At 45.9% G+C, this 18,970-nt stretch overlaps 2 protein-coding genes across 2 annotated transcripts in view; one reads left to right on the forward strand and one right to left on the reverse strand.

The window, feature by feature from the left end:
• Window positions 1-18,970, forward strand: part of LOC130298252 (zinc finger protein 850-like) — a 411,906-nt gene that overhangs the window by 111,851 nt on the left and 281,085 nt on the right. The gene's annotated exons all lie outside the window — the stretch shown is intronic.
• LOC130298277 (uncharacterized) overlaps window positions 1-18,970 on the reverse strand; it is a 73,683-nt gene that overhangs the window by 9,054 nt on the left and 45,659 nt on the right. Inside the window, 1 exon segment of the mRNA XM_056551206.1 lies at window positions 17,208-17,600. Coding sequence (XP_056407181.1) covers window positions 17,208-17,600 — 393 coding nt within the window.

An 18,970-nucleotide genomic window follows, 5' to 3' on the forward strand; every position in this document is an offset into this window, starting at 1 on the left:
GTGACATCACTCCCAGAATCCCTCACCTCTCCAGTCATATCCATCTGTTATTACATAGATAAGAATGAGGTCATGTGACATCACTCCCAGAATCCCTCACCTCTCCAGTCATATCCATCTGTTATTACATCGATAAGAATGAGAATATGTGACATCACTCCCAGAATCCCTCAGCTCTCCAGTCATATCCATCTGTTATTACATAGATAAGAATGAGGTCATGTGACATCACTCCCAGAATCCCTCACCTCTCCAGTCATATCCATCTGTTATTACATAGATAAGAATGAGGTCATGTGACATCACTCCCAGAATCCCTCACCTCTCCAGTCATATCCATCTGTTATTCCATAGATAAGAATGAGGTCATGTGACATCACTCCCAGAACCCCTCACCTCTCCAGTCATATCCATCTGTTATTACATAGATAAGAATGAGGTCATGTGACATCACTCCCAGAATCCCTCACCTCTCCAGTCATATCCATATGTTATTACATAGATAAGAATGAGGTCATGTGACATCACTCCCAGAATCCCTCACCTCTCCAGTCATATCCATCTGTTATTACATTGATAAGAATGAGGTCATGTGACATCACTCCCAGAATCCTTCACCTCTCCAGTCATATCCATCTGTTATTACATAGATAAGAATGAGGTCATGTGACATCACTCCCAGAATCCCTCACCTCTCCAGTCATATCCATCTGTTATTACATAGATAAGAATGAGGTCATGTGACATCACTCCCAGAATCCCTCACCTCTCCAGTCATATCCATCTGTTATTACATAGATAAGAATGAGGTCATGTGACATCACTCCCAGAATCCCTCACCTCTCTGGTCATATCCATCTGTTATTACATAGATAAGAATGAGGTCATGTGACATCCCTCCCAGAATCCCTCACCTCTCCAGTCATATCCATCTGTTATTACATAGATAAGAATGAGGTCATGTGACATCACTCCCAGAATCCCTCACCTCTCCAGTAATATCCATCTGTTATTACATAGATAAGAATGAGGTCATGTGACATCACTCCAAGAATCCCTCACCTCTCCAGTCATATCCATCTGTTATTCCATAGATAAGAATGAGGTCATGTGACATCACTCCCAGAACCCCTCACCTCTCCGGTCATATCCATCTGTTATTACATAGATAAGAATGAGGTCATGTGACATCACTCCCAGAACCCCTCACCTCTCCAGTCATATCCATCTGTTATTACATAGATAAGAATGAGGTCATGTGACATCACTCCCAGAATCCCTCACCTCTCCAGTCATATCCATCTGTTATTACATAGATAAGAATGAGGTCATGTGACATCACTCCCAGAATCCCTCACCTCTCCAGTCATATCCATCTGTTATTACATCGATAAGAATGAGGTCATGTGACATCACTCCCAGAATCCCTCACCTCTCCAGTCATATCCATCTGTTATTACATAGATAAGAATGAGAATATGTGACATCACTCCCAGAATCCCTCAGCTCTCCAGTCATATCCATCTGTTATTACATAGATAAGAATGAGGTCATGTGACATCACTCCCAGAATCCCTCACCTCTCCAGTCATATCCATCTGTTATTACATAGATAAGAATGAGGTCATGTGACATCACTCCCAGAACCCCTCACCTCTCCAGTCATATCCATCTGTTATTACATAGATAAGAATGAGGTCATGTGACATCACTCCCAGAATCCCTCACCTCTCCAGTCATATCCATCTGTTATTACATAGATAAGAATGAGGTCATGTGACATCACTCCCAGAACCCCTCACCTCTCCAGTCATATCCATCTGTTATTATACAGATAAGAATGAGGTCATGTGACATCACTCCCAGAATCCCTCACCTCTCCAGTCATATCCATCTGTTATTACATAGATAAGAATGAGGTCATGGTACATCACTCCCAGAATCCCTCACCTCTCCAGTCATATCCATCTGTTATTACATCGATAAGAATGAGGTCATGTGACATCACTCCCAGAATCCCTCACCTCTCCAGTCATATCCATCTGTTATTACATAGATAAGAATGAGGTCATGTGACATCACTCCCAGAATCCCTCACCTCTCCAGTCATATCCATCTGTTATTACATAGATAAGAATGAGGTCATGTGACATCACTCCCAGAATCCCTCACCTCTCCAGTCATATCCATCTGTTATTACATAGATAAGAATGAGGTCATGTGACATCACTCCCAGAATCCCTCACCTCTCTGGTCATATCCATCTGTTATTACATAGATAAGAATGAGGTCATGTGACATCCCTCCCAGAATCCCTCACCTCTCCAGTCATATCCATCTGTTATTACATAGATAAGAATGAGGTCATGTGACATCACTCCCAGAATCCCTCACCTCTCCAGTAATATCCATCTGTTATTACATAGATAAGAATGAGGTCATGTGACATCACTCCAAGAATCCCTCACCTCTCCAGTCATATCCATCTGTTATTCCATAGATAAGAATGAGGTCATGTGACATCACTCCCAGAACCCCTCACCTCTCCGGTCATATCCATCTGTTATTACATAGATAAGAATGAGGTCATGTGACATCACTCCCAGAACCCCTCACCTCTCCAGTCATATCCATCTGTTATTACATAGATAAGAATGAGGTCATGTGACATCACTCCCAGAATCCCTCACCTCTCCAGTCATATCCATCTGTTATTACATAGATAAGAATGAGGTCATGTGACATCACTCCCAGAATCCCTCACCTCTCCAGTCATATCCATCTGTTATTACATCGATAAGAATGAGGTCATGTGATATCACTCCCAGAATCCCTCACCTCTCCAGTCATATCCATCTGTTATTACATAGATAAGAATGAGAATATGTGACATCACTCCCAGAATCCCTCAGCTCTCCAGTCATATCCATCTGTTATTACATAGATAAGAATGAGGTCATGTGACATCACTCCCAGAATCCCTCACCTCTCCAGTCATATCCATCTGTTATTACATAGATAAGAATGAGGTCATGTGACATCACTCCCAGAACCCCTCACCTCTCCAGTCATATCCATCTGTTATTACATAGATAAGAATGAGGTCATGTGACATCACTCCCAGAATCCCTCACCTCTCCAGTCATATCCATCTGTTATTACATAGATAAGAATGAGGTCATGTGACATCACTCCCAGAACCCCTCACCTCTCCAGTCATATCCATCTGTTATTATACAGATAAGAATGAGGTCATGTGACATCACTCCCAGAATCCCTCACCTCTCCAGTCATATCCATCTGTTATTACATAGATAAGAATGAGGTCATGGTACATCACTCCCAGAATCCCTCACCTCTCCAGTCATATCCATCTGTTATTACATCGATAAGAATGAGGTCATGTGACATCACTCCCAGAATCCCTCACCTCTCCAGTCATATCCATCTGTTATTACATAGATAAGAATGAGGTCATGTGACATCACTCCCAGAATCCCTCACCTCTCCAGTCATATCCATCTGTTATTACATAGATAAGAATGAGGTCATGTGACATCACTCCCAGAATCCCTCACCTCTCCAGTAAGCCGGAAGAGTATCTGTAGGGTGAGGTTTATGATCCTGTCGGCCATCTTGTTCCTGTCTCTCTCCATGGTTGATGGGTCATCCAGGAGAATTCTCTTATATAGAAGATATCAGCAGAGGATCCTGGATTGGAGAAACCTGAAGGGAAGAAGAGGAGACGATGATAAACCGCACCAGATTCTATGGAGAAATAAAATCCATTTCCTGGAGATAATCTGGGGAAACATCTGAGGAGACATTATAGTCACAATGATTTCGGATGAGTTCTCCTCTATGATGACGTCCTCGGAAATTTACCAGAAAATCTTTCAGAATCTTTGGCGGCAAAAAATCAAATACAGAAGAACAAACACCGAGAACACGAAAAGAAAGACAAGAAGGTAAATGTAAAGAAAAGAGAAGGAAAAGGGAGGATAGAGGGTGAAGGGAAACAAGGGGGGGAGGAGCATAAGGCGGGAATGGACGACCAATCACATGACCCAGCAATATAGCAGAGAACACGCTGGAGGACACAACAGGACGGCGACTCCACAGGATCCTGGAATCACATCCACGGGGGCCACGTCTGGTAGAATCTATCATGAGACTCATGGATGGCGACTAATCTATCACCTTGGACACCAGAGCCGGAGGAGATGGGAAGATTTATAGGATGTGGGAGATGAAGGGTTAATGTATCATTTTACTATATTTTATCTATAGATCAATGTCTGTCCCCTCCCCCAGAGAGAGGAGAAGATGTCTGGGGGCGGAGTCACCTTTATAGGGCTTCTCTGGGGCTCCAGTGTTCTGAACATTGTGCACAGGATGAGGGGATCGGCCTCTATATAGGGGAGGGGGTGCGATTAACCCTTGTAAGGTTTTATTGTCAGTACAATGCATGGGTCATACCAATGTGCGGGGGGAGGAATATACCATCTGTGCTACTGGAGGGACGTAAGAGAATCCTGACAGGGAGAGAACACACATACCTGTATCTGTAGAGGAGCCGTGTGCTTACAGGACCTGCGATGATGTCATGACCATGTGACCAGCCATGTGACTAGACTGGAGTAGGCGGAGCCAGTGTGGAGTCTGTAGAAGAACAATAGATTTGGCGGTTATGAGTGATTTGCTGGTGAGAAGACAGAACCTTTAGTATCGGGGGAGGTGATAGTCTGCAGGGGCCGAGTAATACTCTGCAGGGGGCCAAGTAATAGTCTGCAGGGGCCAAGTAATACTCTGCAGGGGCCAAGTAATAGTCTGCAGGGACCAAGTAATACTCTGCAGGGGCCAAGTAATACTCTGCAGGGGCCAAGTAATACTCTGCAGGGGCCGAGTAATAGTCTGCAGGGGCCAAGTAATAGTCTACAGGGGCCAAGTAATACTCTGCAGGGGCCAAGTAATACTCTGCAGGGGCCAAGTAATACTCTGCAGGGGCCAAGTAATACTCTGCAGGGGCCAAGTAATAGTCTGCAGGGGCCGAGTAATAGTCTGCAGGGGCCAAGTAATAGTCTACAGGGGCCAAGTAATACTCTGCAGGGGCCAAGTAATACTCTGCAGGGGCCAAGTAATACTCTGCAGGGGCCAAGTAATACTCTGCAGGGGCCAAGTAATACTCTGCAGGGGCCGAGTAATAGTCTGCAGGGGCCGAGTAATACTCTGCAGGGGCCAAGTAATACTCTGCAGGGGCCAAGTAATAGTCTGCAGGGGCCAAGTAATAGTCTGCAGGGGCCAAGTAATAGTCTGCAGGGGCCAAGTAATAGTCTGCAGGGGCCAAGTAATACTCTGCAGGGGCCAAGTAATAGTCTGCAGGGGCCAAGTAATAGTCTGCAGGGGCCAAGTAATAGTCTGCAGGGGGCCAAGTAATACTCTGCAGGGGCCAAGTAATACTCTGCAGGGGCCAAGTAATAGTCTGCAGGGGCCAAGTAATAGTCTGCAGGGACCGAGTAATAGTCTGCAGGGGCCGAGTAATACTCTGCAGGGGCCGAGTAATACTCTGCAGGGGCCGAGTAATAGTCTGCAGGGGCCAAGTAATAGTCTGCAGGGGGCCAAGTAATAGTCTGCAGGGGGCCAAGTAATAGTCTGCAGGGGCCCGAGTAATACTCTGCAGGGGGCCGAGTAATACTCTGCAGGGACCGAGTGATACTCTGCAGGGGGCCCGAGTAATACTCTGCAGGGGCCCGAGTGATACTCTGCAGGGACCGAGTGATACTCTGCAGGGGGCCCGAGTAATGCTCTGCAGGGGGCCCGAGTAATGCTCTGCAGGGGGCCGAGTAATACTCTGCAGGGGGCCCGAGTAATGCTCTGCAGGGGGCCCGAGTAATACTCTGCAGGTGGCCCGAGTAATGCTCTGCAGGGGGCCCGAGTAATGCTCTGCAGGTGGCCCGAGTAATGCTCTGCAGGGGGCCCGAGTAATGCTCTGCAGGGGGCTATAGAGCCGGTCTGGAGTCTGCAAGAAGCACAATTCATATCCCCAGAGGCTTATGAGTTGTTGTTGTAATGCTCTGCGGGGGGGGGGGGTTTGTAATGCTCTGCAGGGGTTGCTGTAATGCTCTGCGGGGGGGAGGGGGTTGCTGTAACGCTCTGCGGGGGGAGGGGGTTGCTGTAACGCTCTGCGGGGGTTGCTGTAACGCTCTGCGGGGGGAGGGGGTGCTGTAATGCTTCTTGCAGACACCAAGAGAACCTCTGCAGATCATTACAGCAATCCCCCCCCGCAGAGCATTGCAGCAGGCCACTCATAAGCCTCTGGGGATATGATCTGTGCTTCTCGCAGACTCCAGACCGGCTCTATAGGCCCCTGCAGAGTATTACTTGTCCCCTGCAGAGCATTAGTCGGGGCCCCCGGCAGAGTATTAGTCGGGGCCCCCCCGGCAGAGTATTAGTCGGGGCCCCCCCGGCAGAGTATTAGTCGGGGCCCCCCCGGCAGAGTATTAGTCGGGGCCCCCGGCAGAGTATTAGTCGGGGCCCCCGGCAGAGTATTAGTCGGGGCCCCCGGCAGAGTATTAGTCGGGGCCCCCGGCAGAGTATTAGTCGGGGCCCCCTGCAGAGTATTAGTCGGGGCCCCCTGCAGAGCATTACTCGGTCCCCCCTGCAGAGCATTACTCGGTCCCCCCTGCAGAGCATTACTCGGTCCCCCCTGCAGAGCATTACTCGGTCCCCCCTGCAGAGCATTACTCGGGCCCCTGTAGAGTATTACTCGGCCCCTGCAGAGTATTAGTCGGCCCCCTGCAGAGTATTACTCGGCCCCCTGCAGAGTATTACCCGGCCCCCGGCAGAGTATTACTTAGGCTACATTCACACTATGTGGCTTTTTCTCTTTGACCTTTGCCCTTATCGCCCGTTATTGTAACGGATCCTAACGGGAGTCGCCATAACGGGTAAAGAGGATCCGATCACATGACTGTGATTCCTGTAACATCCGTTATAATTCATAAAGACGTCACATGTCACATTCTTCTCCCGCTATCCTCCTAATGGACGTCACCTACCGGACACAAACGGCGCCAAACACCCCCCAAGAGAACCCCTCCCCCGATACTAAAGGTCTTCTGCCCCTCCCCCACAAACTGCTCTAAGGGGATTTATTATTAGTGGGAGGAGATTTCTCTTTTCTATCTGTAGCGCAATTGTTTGCGCAGTGAGTTATTTTGCGTCTTTTTTGATAGAGCAAAAAGCAAGGACTCGGTATTATTTGTGTATTGTGGAATGTATTGTGCGGTGGATACTAATTTATCGTGTGCGTTTTTATTGTTTTGCCGCATTTTTATTTATTTATTTTTTTTTAACTGCAAAAATACAAAAAGGACGCGTAGGAAAGTGTTCTACCGAGACACCGGGGGATGCAGGAGCCGTCCTCAACACTGCTAAACTACAACTACTCCCATCATGGAACATAGTCAGTCACATGATGGGAGTAGTTGTAGCAGCGCTGAGGGACTGAACTTGCACATCCCCCCAGACTCTTGGGACAGTTAGGACTACTACTCCCATCATGGACAGACTCCGCCCATAATGGGAGTTATAGTACAGGTGCAGGTCATTCTATAGAGACGCTGCGATCCGCATTTATTAGCTGCACAAGCCGACAGCACATGTGACTCCACTGCGCTCCCCGCCGGCTCCTGTATACACTGTCATAATTCATAATCCCCGCCGCCGGGAGCTCTGATTGGTGGATAGCTATTGACCAATCAGAGCTCCCATCTCCCGGTGGCAGGGATTATGAATTATGACAGTGTATACAGGAGCCGGCGGGGAGCGCAGTGGAGTCACATGTACTGCCGGCTTGTGCAGCTAATAAATGCGGATCGCAGCGTGTGTCTATAGAATGACCTGCTGCGATCTGCCCCTGTACTATAAGTCCCATTATGGGCGGAGTCTGTCCATGATGGGAGTAGTAGTCCTAACTGTCCCAAGAGTCTGGGGGGATGTGCAAGTGCCGTCCCTCAGCGCTGCTGCAACTACTCCCATCATGGGACAGACTCTGGCCCCTGATGGGAGTAGTAGTCCAAAGGCAGAGGGACAGATCGAAAGGGGGTCTCACTCCTGAGACCTTTACTGCTCCGCCCCCAAGTGATGTCATTAGGGGGCGGAGCTACACAGTCCAGGCCTGACTCTGTTCACATTATGCATTTTGCATAATGAGAACAGAGCCTTTCTGGCAGTGTGTTACCAAACAGGGAGACTCCAGCTGTTGCTTAACTACAGCCTCCATGATGGGAGTTGTAGTTTAGCAACAATTGGAGGCTCCCTGTTTAGGAACACGCTGCATTATGTGCGCTCTCTCCAGGGGAGAGTGCAAAAAATTTACTAACCTATATTTCTTTTTCTTTTCATCTTCTTTAGGATACGTGATGGCGGAGGACTGCGACGATGACCAGCGTTTTTTTTTTCTTTCAATAAAATAGTTAACAAGGGCTGTGGGGAGTGTTTTTAAAATAAAAAATATCTTACAATGTCTTGTGTCAGGCTGTTGCTACTTGGTTGGTATCTGGTTGATACTGAAAATATGGGGGAACCCTATGCGGTTTTTTTAAGTAAAAAAAAAAACGTGGTTCCCCCTATTTTCAGTATTAGCCAGATACCAACCAAGCAGCAACAGATGTTACCAGGGTGAGCAAGTACCATTGTTACTGGCCCTCCCAGCCTAAATAACACAAGCCTGTTACCGCCTAGGCCCAGGAGCGCCATTTTTGATGCTCCGGGCCTGTTGGTATTTGTTCTTCTCAGCACCCCTGTGGTGGTGGTGGGTAATGGGGTAATAATTGGGGGTTAGCTCTAAGCCCCAGCTTAGTAATGGATTCTGTCTACCAGACAGCTTCCACTACTAAGCCCGATAATTCAATTATAAAAAAAAAACGGCACCTTGCAAAAAAAAAATCTTAGTTAAAAAAGAAAAAGCTGCTCATCGTCACAATCCACCGAATCTGACGTAGTCCTCCTCATTCATGTATCTGATATGAGAAAGAGAAAAAAGGTTAGTACATTTTTGGCGCTCTCCCCTGGGGTGTTCCTAAACAGGGAGCCTCTAATTGTTGACGTGTGCCTACTGTATCCTGTATATACAGTCATCTATAGACGGCTGTATATACAGGATAGCACACAAAGACTTAACCCAGAACTGCTCAGCAGCAGCGTGGGTTAACTCTTTTCTTGCTGGGCTCCTGTATAGTATACATGGGTACACTATGCAACCCTGTAGACTATACAGCCAGCAGAGGTAAGTAGTGATGCTCTGCACCCTGTATAGGTATATACTATACATCACTCATTACGTCCTTACACTCTGTGGACCGGGCGCTCTGCATCTGACCCACAGAGCGGTACCTGAAGGCAGTGAAAAAATTGCCACAGGGTACAAAAATGAGCAACCAAAATGGCGGCATGAACAAGTGTGACAGAGGATCGGGAGTAGCTGTGGCAGCGAGCGTTGGTGGCGGAGACAGCGGTAGCAGTGGCTGTCTGGGCATGCTGGGAGTTGTAGTTTTGCAACAACTGGAGACACACTGATTGGGAAACAGTTAGGGTCTATTTCCTAACTCAATGTTTTCCAACCCGTGTGCCTCCAGCTGTTGCAAAACCACAACTCACAGCATCTGCTGAAAGACCGTGCATGCTGGGAGTTGTAGTTTTGCAACAGCTGAAGGCTTGCCCAGCCCCCTACAATCACACGGTCAGGTTTACAGAGAGTTTCCAGCTTCAAGTTTGAGCTGTGGCAATTTTTCTGCCACCAAACTTCAAGCAGAAAACTCGCTGTGAACCCGACTGTGTGACTGTACCCTAAAAACACTACACTATAACAACGACCCCATAGAAATGAAAAATGTCTTGTACAGCACGGTTTCCAAAACATAGTTCATAAGGTTGAAAAAAGAGCAGAGTCCATCAAGTTCAACCTATAACCCTAATGAGTCCATTCTGCGTTGATCCAGAGGAGGCAAAAAACCCTCAGACTAGAGGTAAAGATTCCTTCCCGACTCCAAATATGGCATCAAAATAAATCCCTGGATCAACGTTCTGTCCCTATAAATCTAATATACATAACCTGTAATGTTATTATTCTCCAAAAATGCATCCAGACCCCTTTTATATTCTTTTACAGAGTTCACCATGACCTCCTCCTCCGGGAGAGAATTCCACAGTCTCACTGCTCTTACAGTAAAGAACCCCCGTCTGTGCTGGTGTAGAAACCTTCTTTCCTCTAGACGTAGAGGATGCCCCCTTGTTATATATACAGTCCTGGGTATAAATAGATCATGGAGAGATCTCTGTACTGTCCTGATATATTATATATATTATTAGGTCACCTCCTTGTTATAGATACAGTCCTGGGTATAAATAGATCATGGAGAGATCTCTGTACTGTCCTGATATATTATATATATTATTAGGTCGCCCCCTTGTTATAGATACAGTCCTGGGTATAAATAGATCATGGAGAGATCTCTGTACTGTCCTGATATATTATATATATTATTAGGTCACCTCCTTGTTATAGATACAGTCCTGGGTATAAATAGACCATGGGAGAGATCTCTGTACTGTCCTGATATATTATATATATTATTAGGTCTCCTCCTTGTTATAGATACAGTCCTGGGTATAAATAGATCATGGAGAGATCTCTGTACTGTCCTGATATATATATTATTAGGTCACCTCCTTGTTATATATACAGTCCTGGGTATAAATAGATCATGGAGAGATCTCTGTACTGTCCTGATATATATATTATTAGGTCACCTCCTTGTTATAGATACAGTCCTGGGTATAAATAGATCATGGAGAGATCTCTGTACTGTCCTGATATATTATATATATATTATTAGGTCACCTCCTTGTTATAGATACAGTCCTGGGTATAAATAGATCATGGAGAGATCTCTGTACTGTCCCCTGATATATTATATATATTATTAGGTCACCCCCTTGTTATATATACAGTCCTGGGTATAAATAGATCATGGAGAGATCTCTGTACTGTCCTGATATATATATTACTAGGTCACCTCCTTGTTATAGATACAGTCCTGGGTATAAATAGATCATGGAGAGATCTCTGTACTGTCCTGATATATATATTATTAGGTCACCTCCTTGTTATATATACAGTCCTGGGTATAAATAGATCATGGAGAGATCTCTGTACTGTCCTGATATATTATATATATTATTAGGTCACCTCCTTGTTATAGATACAGTCCTGGGTATAAATAGATCATGGAGAGATCTCTGTACTGTCCTGATATATTATATATATTATTAGGTCACCTCCTTGTTATAGATACAGTCCTGGGTATAAATAGATCATGGAGAGATCTCTGTACTGTCCCCTGATATATTTATACATAGTTATTAGGTCGCCCCTAAGTCTTCTTTTTTCTAAACTAAATAACCCTAATTCTGATAATCTTTCTGGGTACTGTAGTCCTCCCATTCCCCGTATTACTCTGGTCGTCCGTCCAGCTGTTGCAAAATAAGAACTCCCTGTATTTTTCGGACAGCCATTGACTGTCCAGGCCTGCTGGGAGTTTTGCAACAGCTGGAGGCACTCTGTTTGGGAAACACTGCCGTAGGGTATTTTTTGGTGAAGGAGACAAGTGCTATGCAGGCATCCGGGTCCACCCTTATGAAAATTAACTTTTGCTCTCTCACTCTGGAGCCCTGTCATATTTCGAAGCAACAGTTTAGGGCCACATATGGGGAGAAATTGCGCTACAAATGTTTGGTGGCTTTTTCTCCTTTTACCCCTTATGAAAAAATAAACCTGGGGTCTACACCAGCATGTTAGTGTAAAATGTTTTCCTTTTTTACACTAACATGCTGGTGTTGCCCCATACGTTTCATCTTCATAAGAGGTAAAAGGGGAAAAAAAGACCCCCAAAATTTGTAACACAATTTCTCCAGGTGTTTGACAAATTTTCTTAAAGTTGGACATGAAAAATGTTATTTATTGCAGTTAAATTTTTTTTTATTTATTTTTTTTTTTATTCAAACAATATTTTATTTTTGTCAAATAACAGAGAAGGCATCAATACAATAGGCAAGCTGTATATATCACAGCGCAGAAAGCATCAACAGCAAAACATGAACATATATAATAGAGTCTGTAGTGGAGAAACAGTCTCCTAGGACCAGTAGACGGTGACCAAGGTCACAGAACAGGGGGAGGGGACACAAAAAAGGAGGGGGTGAGGGCACGGAAAAGAAGAGAGATCCAGAGGTACAAGAAGGGGTACAATGCTCCAGAAGACACAGCAATGAGGTCATACTAATCATACCCCAAAGTTTTCATTTTCACAAGGGGTAATAGAAAAAAGCCTCCCAAAATTTGTAGCAATTTTTCTTCTGAGTTAGAGTATGTTCACACTGAGGAATTGGAGAGGAATTTCCACGAGTAATTCTGCTCGCTTTTTCCTCTCCAAATCATTCAGCAGTGAAATCCCCATAGAGTTGTACAGAATTTCTGCCCCTCAGTTCACACTGAGGAATTTCCTCAAGCAGAATTATGACGAGGACGTCTGTTGTGCTTGAAGAAAGAACATGTTCTTTCTTTCAGGCGGAATCAGCGTCGTTCTCCCATAGAGATCAATGTAATTTTTTTTTTCAGTCAGAAGCATTTCCGCACGGAATTTGCGTGTAATTTCCGCATGAAAAAAAAAAAGAGGAGCATTTATGAATAAAAAAATACATATATTACGCCCACTCTCCGCCCACTTTTTATTCAGCAGCCATTTTGAGATTCTCATTTCTGATTCTGTGACTGTATTCAGAGTCTGTGAATAATCTCTCTGAGAAAAATGCTAAATTTTCACTAAAAATGAGTGGAAACGCCCCTGAAAATCAGTCTGTGGAAATGGCCACTGGAACTCCTCCCACTCTTGATACTCCTCCTCTTCATGAAACCTGCATTTCCGCGTGAAATCGCTGCTAATTCTGAGCAGAAAAAAAACTATTTTGGGGTGGAAATCTTCAGTGTGATTTCCGCCCCAATTCGTCAGTGTGAACATAAAGGAAATACCCCATGTGTGGACGTAAAGTGCTCTGCTGGTGCACTACAGGGCTCAGAAGAGAAGGAGCGCCATTGGGCTTTTGGAGAGAGAATTTGGCTGGAATTGAAGGCCACGTGTGTTTACAAAGCCCCCATACTGCCAGAACAATGGACCCCCCCACATGTGACCCCATTTTGGAAACTACACCCCTCACAGAATGTTACAAGGGGTAAAGTATTTATGCCCCACAGGTGTCTGACAGGTTTTTGGAAGGGTGGTCCGTGAAAATGAAAAATGTCCTCTTGGGGGTTTACAGATGCTGAACTACAACACCAGAGATGAAAACTTATCATCTAGGGACAAGCGAATCGACTTCGGATGCTTCATCGGGAGTGGATTCATATAAAACTTTGTTGTAATATTGTAAGGAGTGGGAGCATAAGCTATTTCCTAATCATCAGATGCACCAGGTCCTTTATCCTATAGTAACCAGCCTTTTTATGTAGCATAAGCTATTTCCTAGTCATCAGATGGACCGGGTCCTTTATCCTATAGTATCCAGCCTTTTTATGTAGTATAAGCTATTTCCTAGTCATCAGATGGACCAGGTCCTTTATCCTATAGTAACCAGCCTTTTTATGTAGTATAAGCTATTTCCTAATCATCAGATGGACCAGGTCCTTTATCCTATATTATCAGCCTTTTTATGTAGTATAAGCTATTTCCTAATCATCAGATGGACCAGGTCCTTTATCCTATAGTATCAGCCTTTTTATGTAGTATTAACTATTTCCTAATCATCAGATGGACCGGGTCCTTTATCCTATAGTATCAGCCTTTTTATGTAGTATTAGCTATTTCCTAATCATCAGATGGACCAGGTCCTTTATCCTATAGTATCAGCCTTTTTATGTAGTATAAGCTATTTCCTAATCATCAGATGGACCAGGTCCTTTATCCTATAGTATCAGCCTTTTTATGTAGTATAAGCTATTTCCTAATCATCAGATGCACCAGGTCCTTAATCCTATCGTATCAGCCTTTTTATGTAACATAAGCTATTTCCTAATCATCAGATGCACCAGGTCCTTTATCCTATAGTATCAGCCTTTTTATGTAGTATAAGCTATTTCCTAATCATCAGATGGACCAGGTCCTTTATCCTATAGTATCAGCCTTTTTATGTAGTATAAGCTATTTCCTAGTCATCAGATGGACCGGGTCCTTTATCCTATAGTATCCAGCCTTTTTTTTTTTACTTTTTCAAAACAATTTATTGAAACAAAACAGAAAACAAACAGATGGACAGTACATCAGTAAATAAAAATGAAGACAAAAAAAGAAAAACAGGGCAGCGGCCCCCAACGCATACATTAGAGTAGTGACAGCACTTGTGAATGAGAATACAGCTATTAAAATGTGGCACATAAGTAGTAAGCGTCACCAGTACGTAGTCTAGTAACCAAGCGTCCGCTCAGCTGCAACAATATGAAGGCACAATGTAACGCACATTAACAATGATAGAACATGGGTGAGAGAGCCGTCAGGGACAAGGAGATATGCTATACCATCTATTCTCAATCATTGAGAATGGACCACAGACACAGCCAGGAAGGAGGGGAAAGGATTGGGGAGGGGGGGGGGAATCGGGACCTACGGAGGGAGCTCAGCGGCGTTAGGACAGGAGCCTAGGAACAGGGTGCTAAATTCACCTTCTGTATCACCTGCAACACCCCTGTCCAGAAAGGGAGAAGGGAGCAATCCACCCAAACATGGGACATCGTCCCAGGGGCCGCGCCACACCTCCAGCACACCTCAGGGACTGCAGGGAAACACCGATGCAGCAATGCAGGCACACGGTACCACCGCAAAACAATTTTATAGTTGGTTTCTTGCAATTTCACAGAGACAGAAACCCCATGGCAAAGTGCATAGATTTTAGTCCAATCTTGTGCGCCAAAGGTGAGGCCCAGCTCCCGCGACCACCCCCCCTGGTGGGCCAGCAAGGGCGCCCCAACACCGGACAGTAAAATGGCATAGATCACAGACACTAAGTGTCCAGGAGCCGCCGGAGCAAGGCACAGAGACTCAAAAGGTAGGGGGGACCTATGAAGATCCAGTGACTGTTTCCAAGTAGCGTAGAAGTGTGAAAGTTGGGTGTACTGCCATGAGTGAACAGGAGTGGGGGGACCACTCTGGAGAACCTCCAGTAAGGACTTCAGGGGACCCGAGTGAAGAACATGGGTAAACAGAAACACCTCCCCTTTAACCCTATCCAGGAAGGGGCGTGGTAAGGATTGTCACGAATAGGCGTCAGGGGACCGTTGGGGCGCAGGAGACCCGCTCTACCAAAGGAGCGAAGGCACACCCTGAGCACAGATCGTGCCACAAATGGGATGCTTGCCATACGAGCAGTCGACCAATACGACATGCGCAGCCATGGGAGCGAAGTCAGCGGGATAGGTGAGAGCAGGGCCTCCAAATGAACCCAAAGTTTCCCCTGCCGGTGATGGAACCAGTCCACCACCCGCGTCGCGACAGCCGCTAGATAATAGAGGTGAGAATCCGGGAGGGCAAGCCCTCCTTCAGATTTGGGACGCACAAGAGACTTGCGAGCCACACGGGGCCCCGTAGTACCCCAGACATATTTAGTAAACAGCCTATCCAGGGACAGGAAAAACGACCTCGGAAGGGGAATGGGTTAAGTCTGGAAAAGATACAGGAGGCGAGGAAGAAGGTTCATTTTAATAATGTTAACCCGCCCAATCCAGGAGAAATCTCGCCTATCCCATTTAGACAGATCAGCCAAGAAAGAGGAGAGCAGTGGACGGTAATTCAGGTCATATATGCGAGACAGGTCACCCGGGACCTGGATCCCCAGATAACGAAAGGAGGAGGATTCCCATTTAAAGGGGAAGCGGTGGCAAAGGGAGGAGACTCTGAGAGGCCCTAAGGAGACATCAAGAGCTACACTTTTAGTAATATTCAGCTTAAAGTTACTAAATCTACCATAATCTTCAAGGAGAGAGAGAAGCGCAGGCAAGCTCGCTTCCGGTTCTGTAATATACAATAAGAGGTCATCGGCAAAAGCCGCACATTTGACCTGCATCCCCCTGATCTCAATCCCCCGAATCCCCTCACAAGATCTGATGGCCTGTAACAAATGCTCCATAACAAGTACATATAAAAGGGGTGAAAGGGGGCATCCCTGTCTAGTCCCATTCCCAATAACAAATGGGAAAGACAAAGACCCATTAATTCGTACTCTAGCTTGGGGCGAGTGATATAAAGCCATAATGCGCTGTAACATCAAATGGGCCTAGACCTAGGTGCGACAGAACACCCCGAAGGAAGCCCCAGTCCACCCGGTTAAACGCCTTTTCGACATCCAGAGACAACAGCATGCACTGAACACCAGCGGACAGCACATGATCCATCAGAGAAAAAGTCTTAAGTGTATTATCCCGTGCTTCTCTAGCAGGGACAAATCCAACCTGGTCCGGGTGGACTAGGGTCCCCAACAGGGGGGAAAGTCGGAGGGCCAGCATTTTGGCATACAGCTTGGCGTCAACATTAATCAGAGAAATTGGCCTATAACTCTGGCAGAGATTCGGGTCCTTCCCTTCTTTAGGCATAACTGAAATATACGCTTGGAGAAAAGAGGGGGGGAAAGGGGAGGCCTCTGAAACGGCATTAAACGCCCGGAGCAGGCACGGAGACAAATCAGAGCTAAGAAGCTTGTAAAATTTGGATGTGTAGCCATCCGGGCCAGGAGCTTTGCCCGAGGGTAAGCCAGAGATAGCTGCCGACACCTCCTCGAGCGTGAAAGGCCGTTCCAGATCAACCAGGTCCTCATCTGACAGAATAGGCAGTGCAGTGGATTGGATATAGGAAGAAAGGTTCAACTGAGGGCCCAAGGGGGGGAGTCCAAGTTATAAAGATTTGCATAATATGACCTAAAGCATCCAAGATATGAGAGGTAAGATGCACGAGGTCACCAGAAGGGGATTTGACAGATGGAATGTACAGGGCAGCCCGCTTATCCCTAAGAGCTCTAGCTAAAAACCTCCCTGCCCTGTTACCTCACTCGAACGAGACACTAGAGCAGATCTGACGGTACCGGTTGTATTTCTTATCTGTGCGTACCTGAACATCCTTCCGCACTTTGATCAAGTCTCGGAGGACACTCTCAGAAAGAGTCGCCTTATGCTGAGACTCAAGAATGTGTAATTGTGCGAGAAGGTCTTTTAGTTTTTGGGACGCTTCTCGCTTCACGCGGGACCCATGTTGGATCAGGACTCCACGCAGTACACACTTCAATGCTTTCCACTGGCACTGAGGCGAGGTGGAATCAGTCGAGTGGTCTATGACGAAGTTAGAAATCGCTGCTTTCAGATCAGCAAGGCACAGCGGGTCGGAGAGAAGCGATTCATTGAGTCTCCACATAAAGTCCCTCCTCTGGCTATTGGGGAGAGAAAGGTCACAGAATACCAGGGCATGGTCAGAAAATATTATAATGCCTATAGAGGTAGAAAGGACCTGTGGAAGAAGGCAATGGCTAACAAAAATTTGGTTTTATCGTGTGTAAACCTGACTGGCATGGGAATAAAAGGTATAGTCACGGGTGTGATAATCTCCACGGGTCAGCCAATTGCATAGAAAAAAGAAGGCGACGGATCTTGTTCAGTTGCGCGCGGGACAAGGTGGAGGTCCCAGAGGAGCAATCTAGGGAAGGAAGCATAGATACATTAAAATCCCCGGAGACCAGCAGAACCCCCTGGGAAAATAACAGTAAATCATCCATGGTCGCTTGTAATAAGGACACCTGACCATGGTTTGGAGCATAGATATTAGCTATGGTGTAAGTCCTACCGAGGATAGAGCATTTGACAAAAACGTAGCGGCCTTCATTATCAGTCTTGGAATCTAAAACCTCTACAGCAAGAGACTTGTGAAAAAGAAGCGCCACCCCCTTAACTTCATGGGACAGATCACAACTAGTGAACCAAGTGGGGTAATATCTATTACGGAGGACTGCTTACATGGTCCTTAAGGAGGTGAGTCTCCTGGAGACAAACCACCGCCGCCTTCTGTTTATGCATGGAATATAATATCTTTGCTCTCTTCTCAGGGACATTAAAACCCTGAACATTCAGGGACGCAATGCATAGGGAGGCCATCAATTAAGGACAGTATCCAAGAGGAGAGCAAAGAGGCAAGTAACACTGCTATCCCCCACTATAGAAAGGAGTATGTGGGTAGGGAAAGGGGTTAGGAAAGACGGGAAGGAGCACGGTAAGACAAGGATGGAAGGAGGGAAAATAAGGGGGGAGCACTGAAAACGGGAAGGGAAGGGAAGAGACTAAGAGGAAAGAAGAAGGGAAAATAAACCAGCAGACTACAGCAGTGTCTGCAAAGGCAAACTAAGATAAGTAGCACACAGCTAACTCCAGGTAGGGGATAATCCTACCACAACCTATTGGGGGCAACAGGATAGCACAACAAATCAGTGAGAAAGGGAGCAGAACAACAGTAAACATGGAAGGGTAGAGAGCTCCGAGGACACACACCGAAGAGGAGGAGGCGAAAGAAAAAAGGGGGAAAAAGTGAGATGTAACCACGGCAGAAGGAGAAGACAAGGAGGACAGTCCTGCAGAGTATAGTAGAATAATGAAGGACTACCAAACAGTCAGGAGGAGAGCAGGAGCCAAGTTATCAACAACCTCAAACAGGAGGGGAGCAGTAGCCCAGACAAAAGCAACCTGAGGGAGGGAATAAAATAAAAAATAAAAAAAAAGGCAGTGAGAGTACAAAATCAATTGCATATGTCAATATGTAAGATCAAGGCAAGACAGTCAACGGTCCCTAGAGCCTCCAGGACCCTCATCAGAGCCCGATCTACTTCGAGG

Source organism: Hyla sarda (assembly GCF_029499605.1).
Source record: "Hyla sarda isolate aHylSar1 chromosome 1 unlocalized genomic scaffold, aHylSar1.hap1 SUPER_1_unloc_7, whole genome shotgun sequence".
Classification (NCBI taxonomy): Eukaryota; Metazoa; Chordata; class Amphibia; order Anura; family Hylidae; genus Hyla; species Hyla sarda.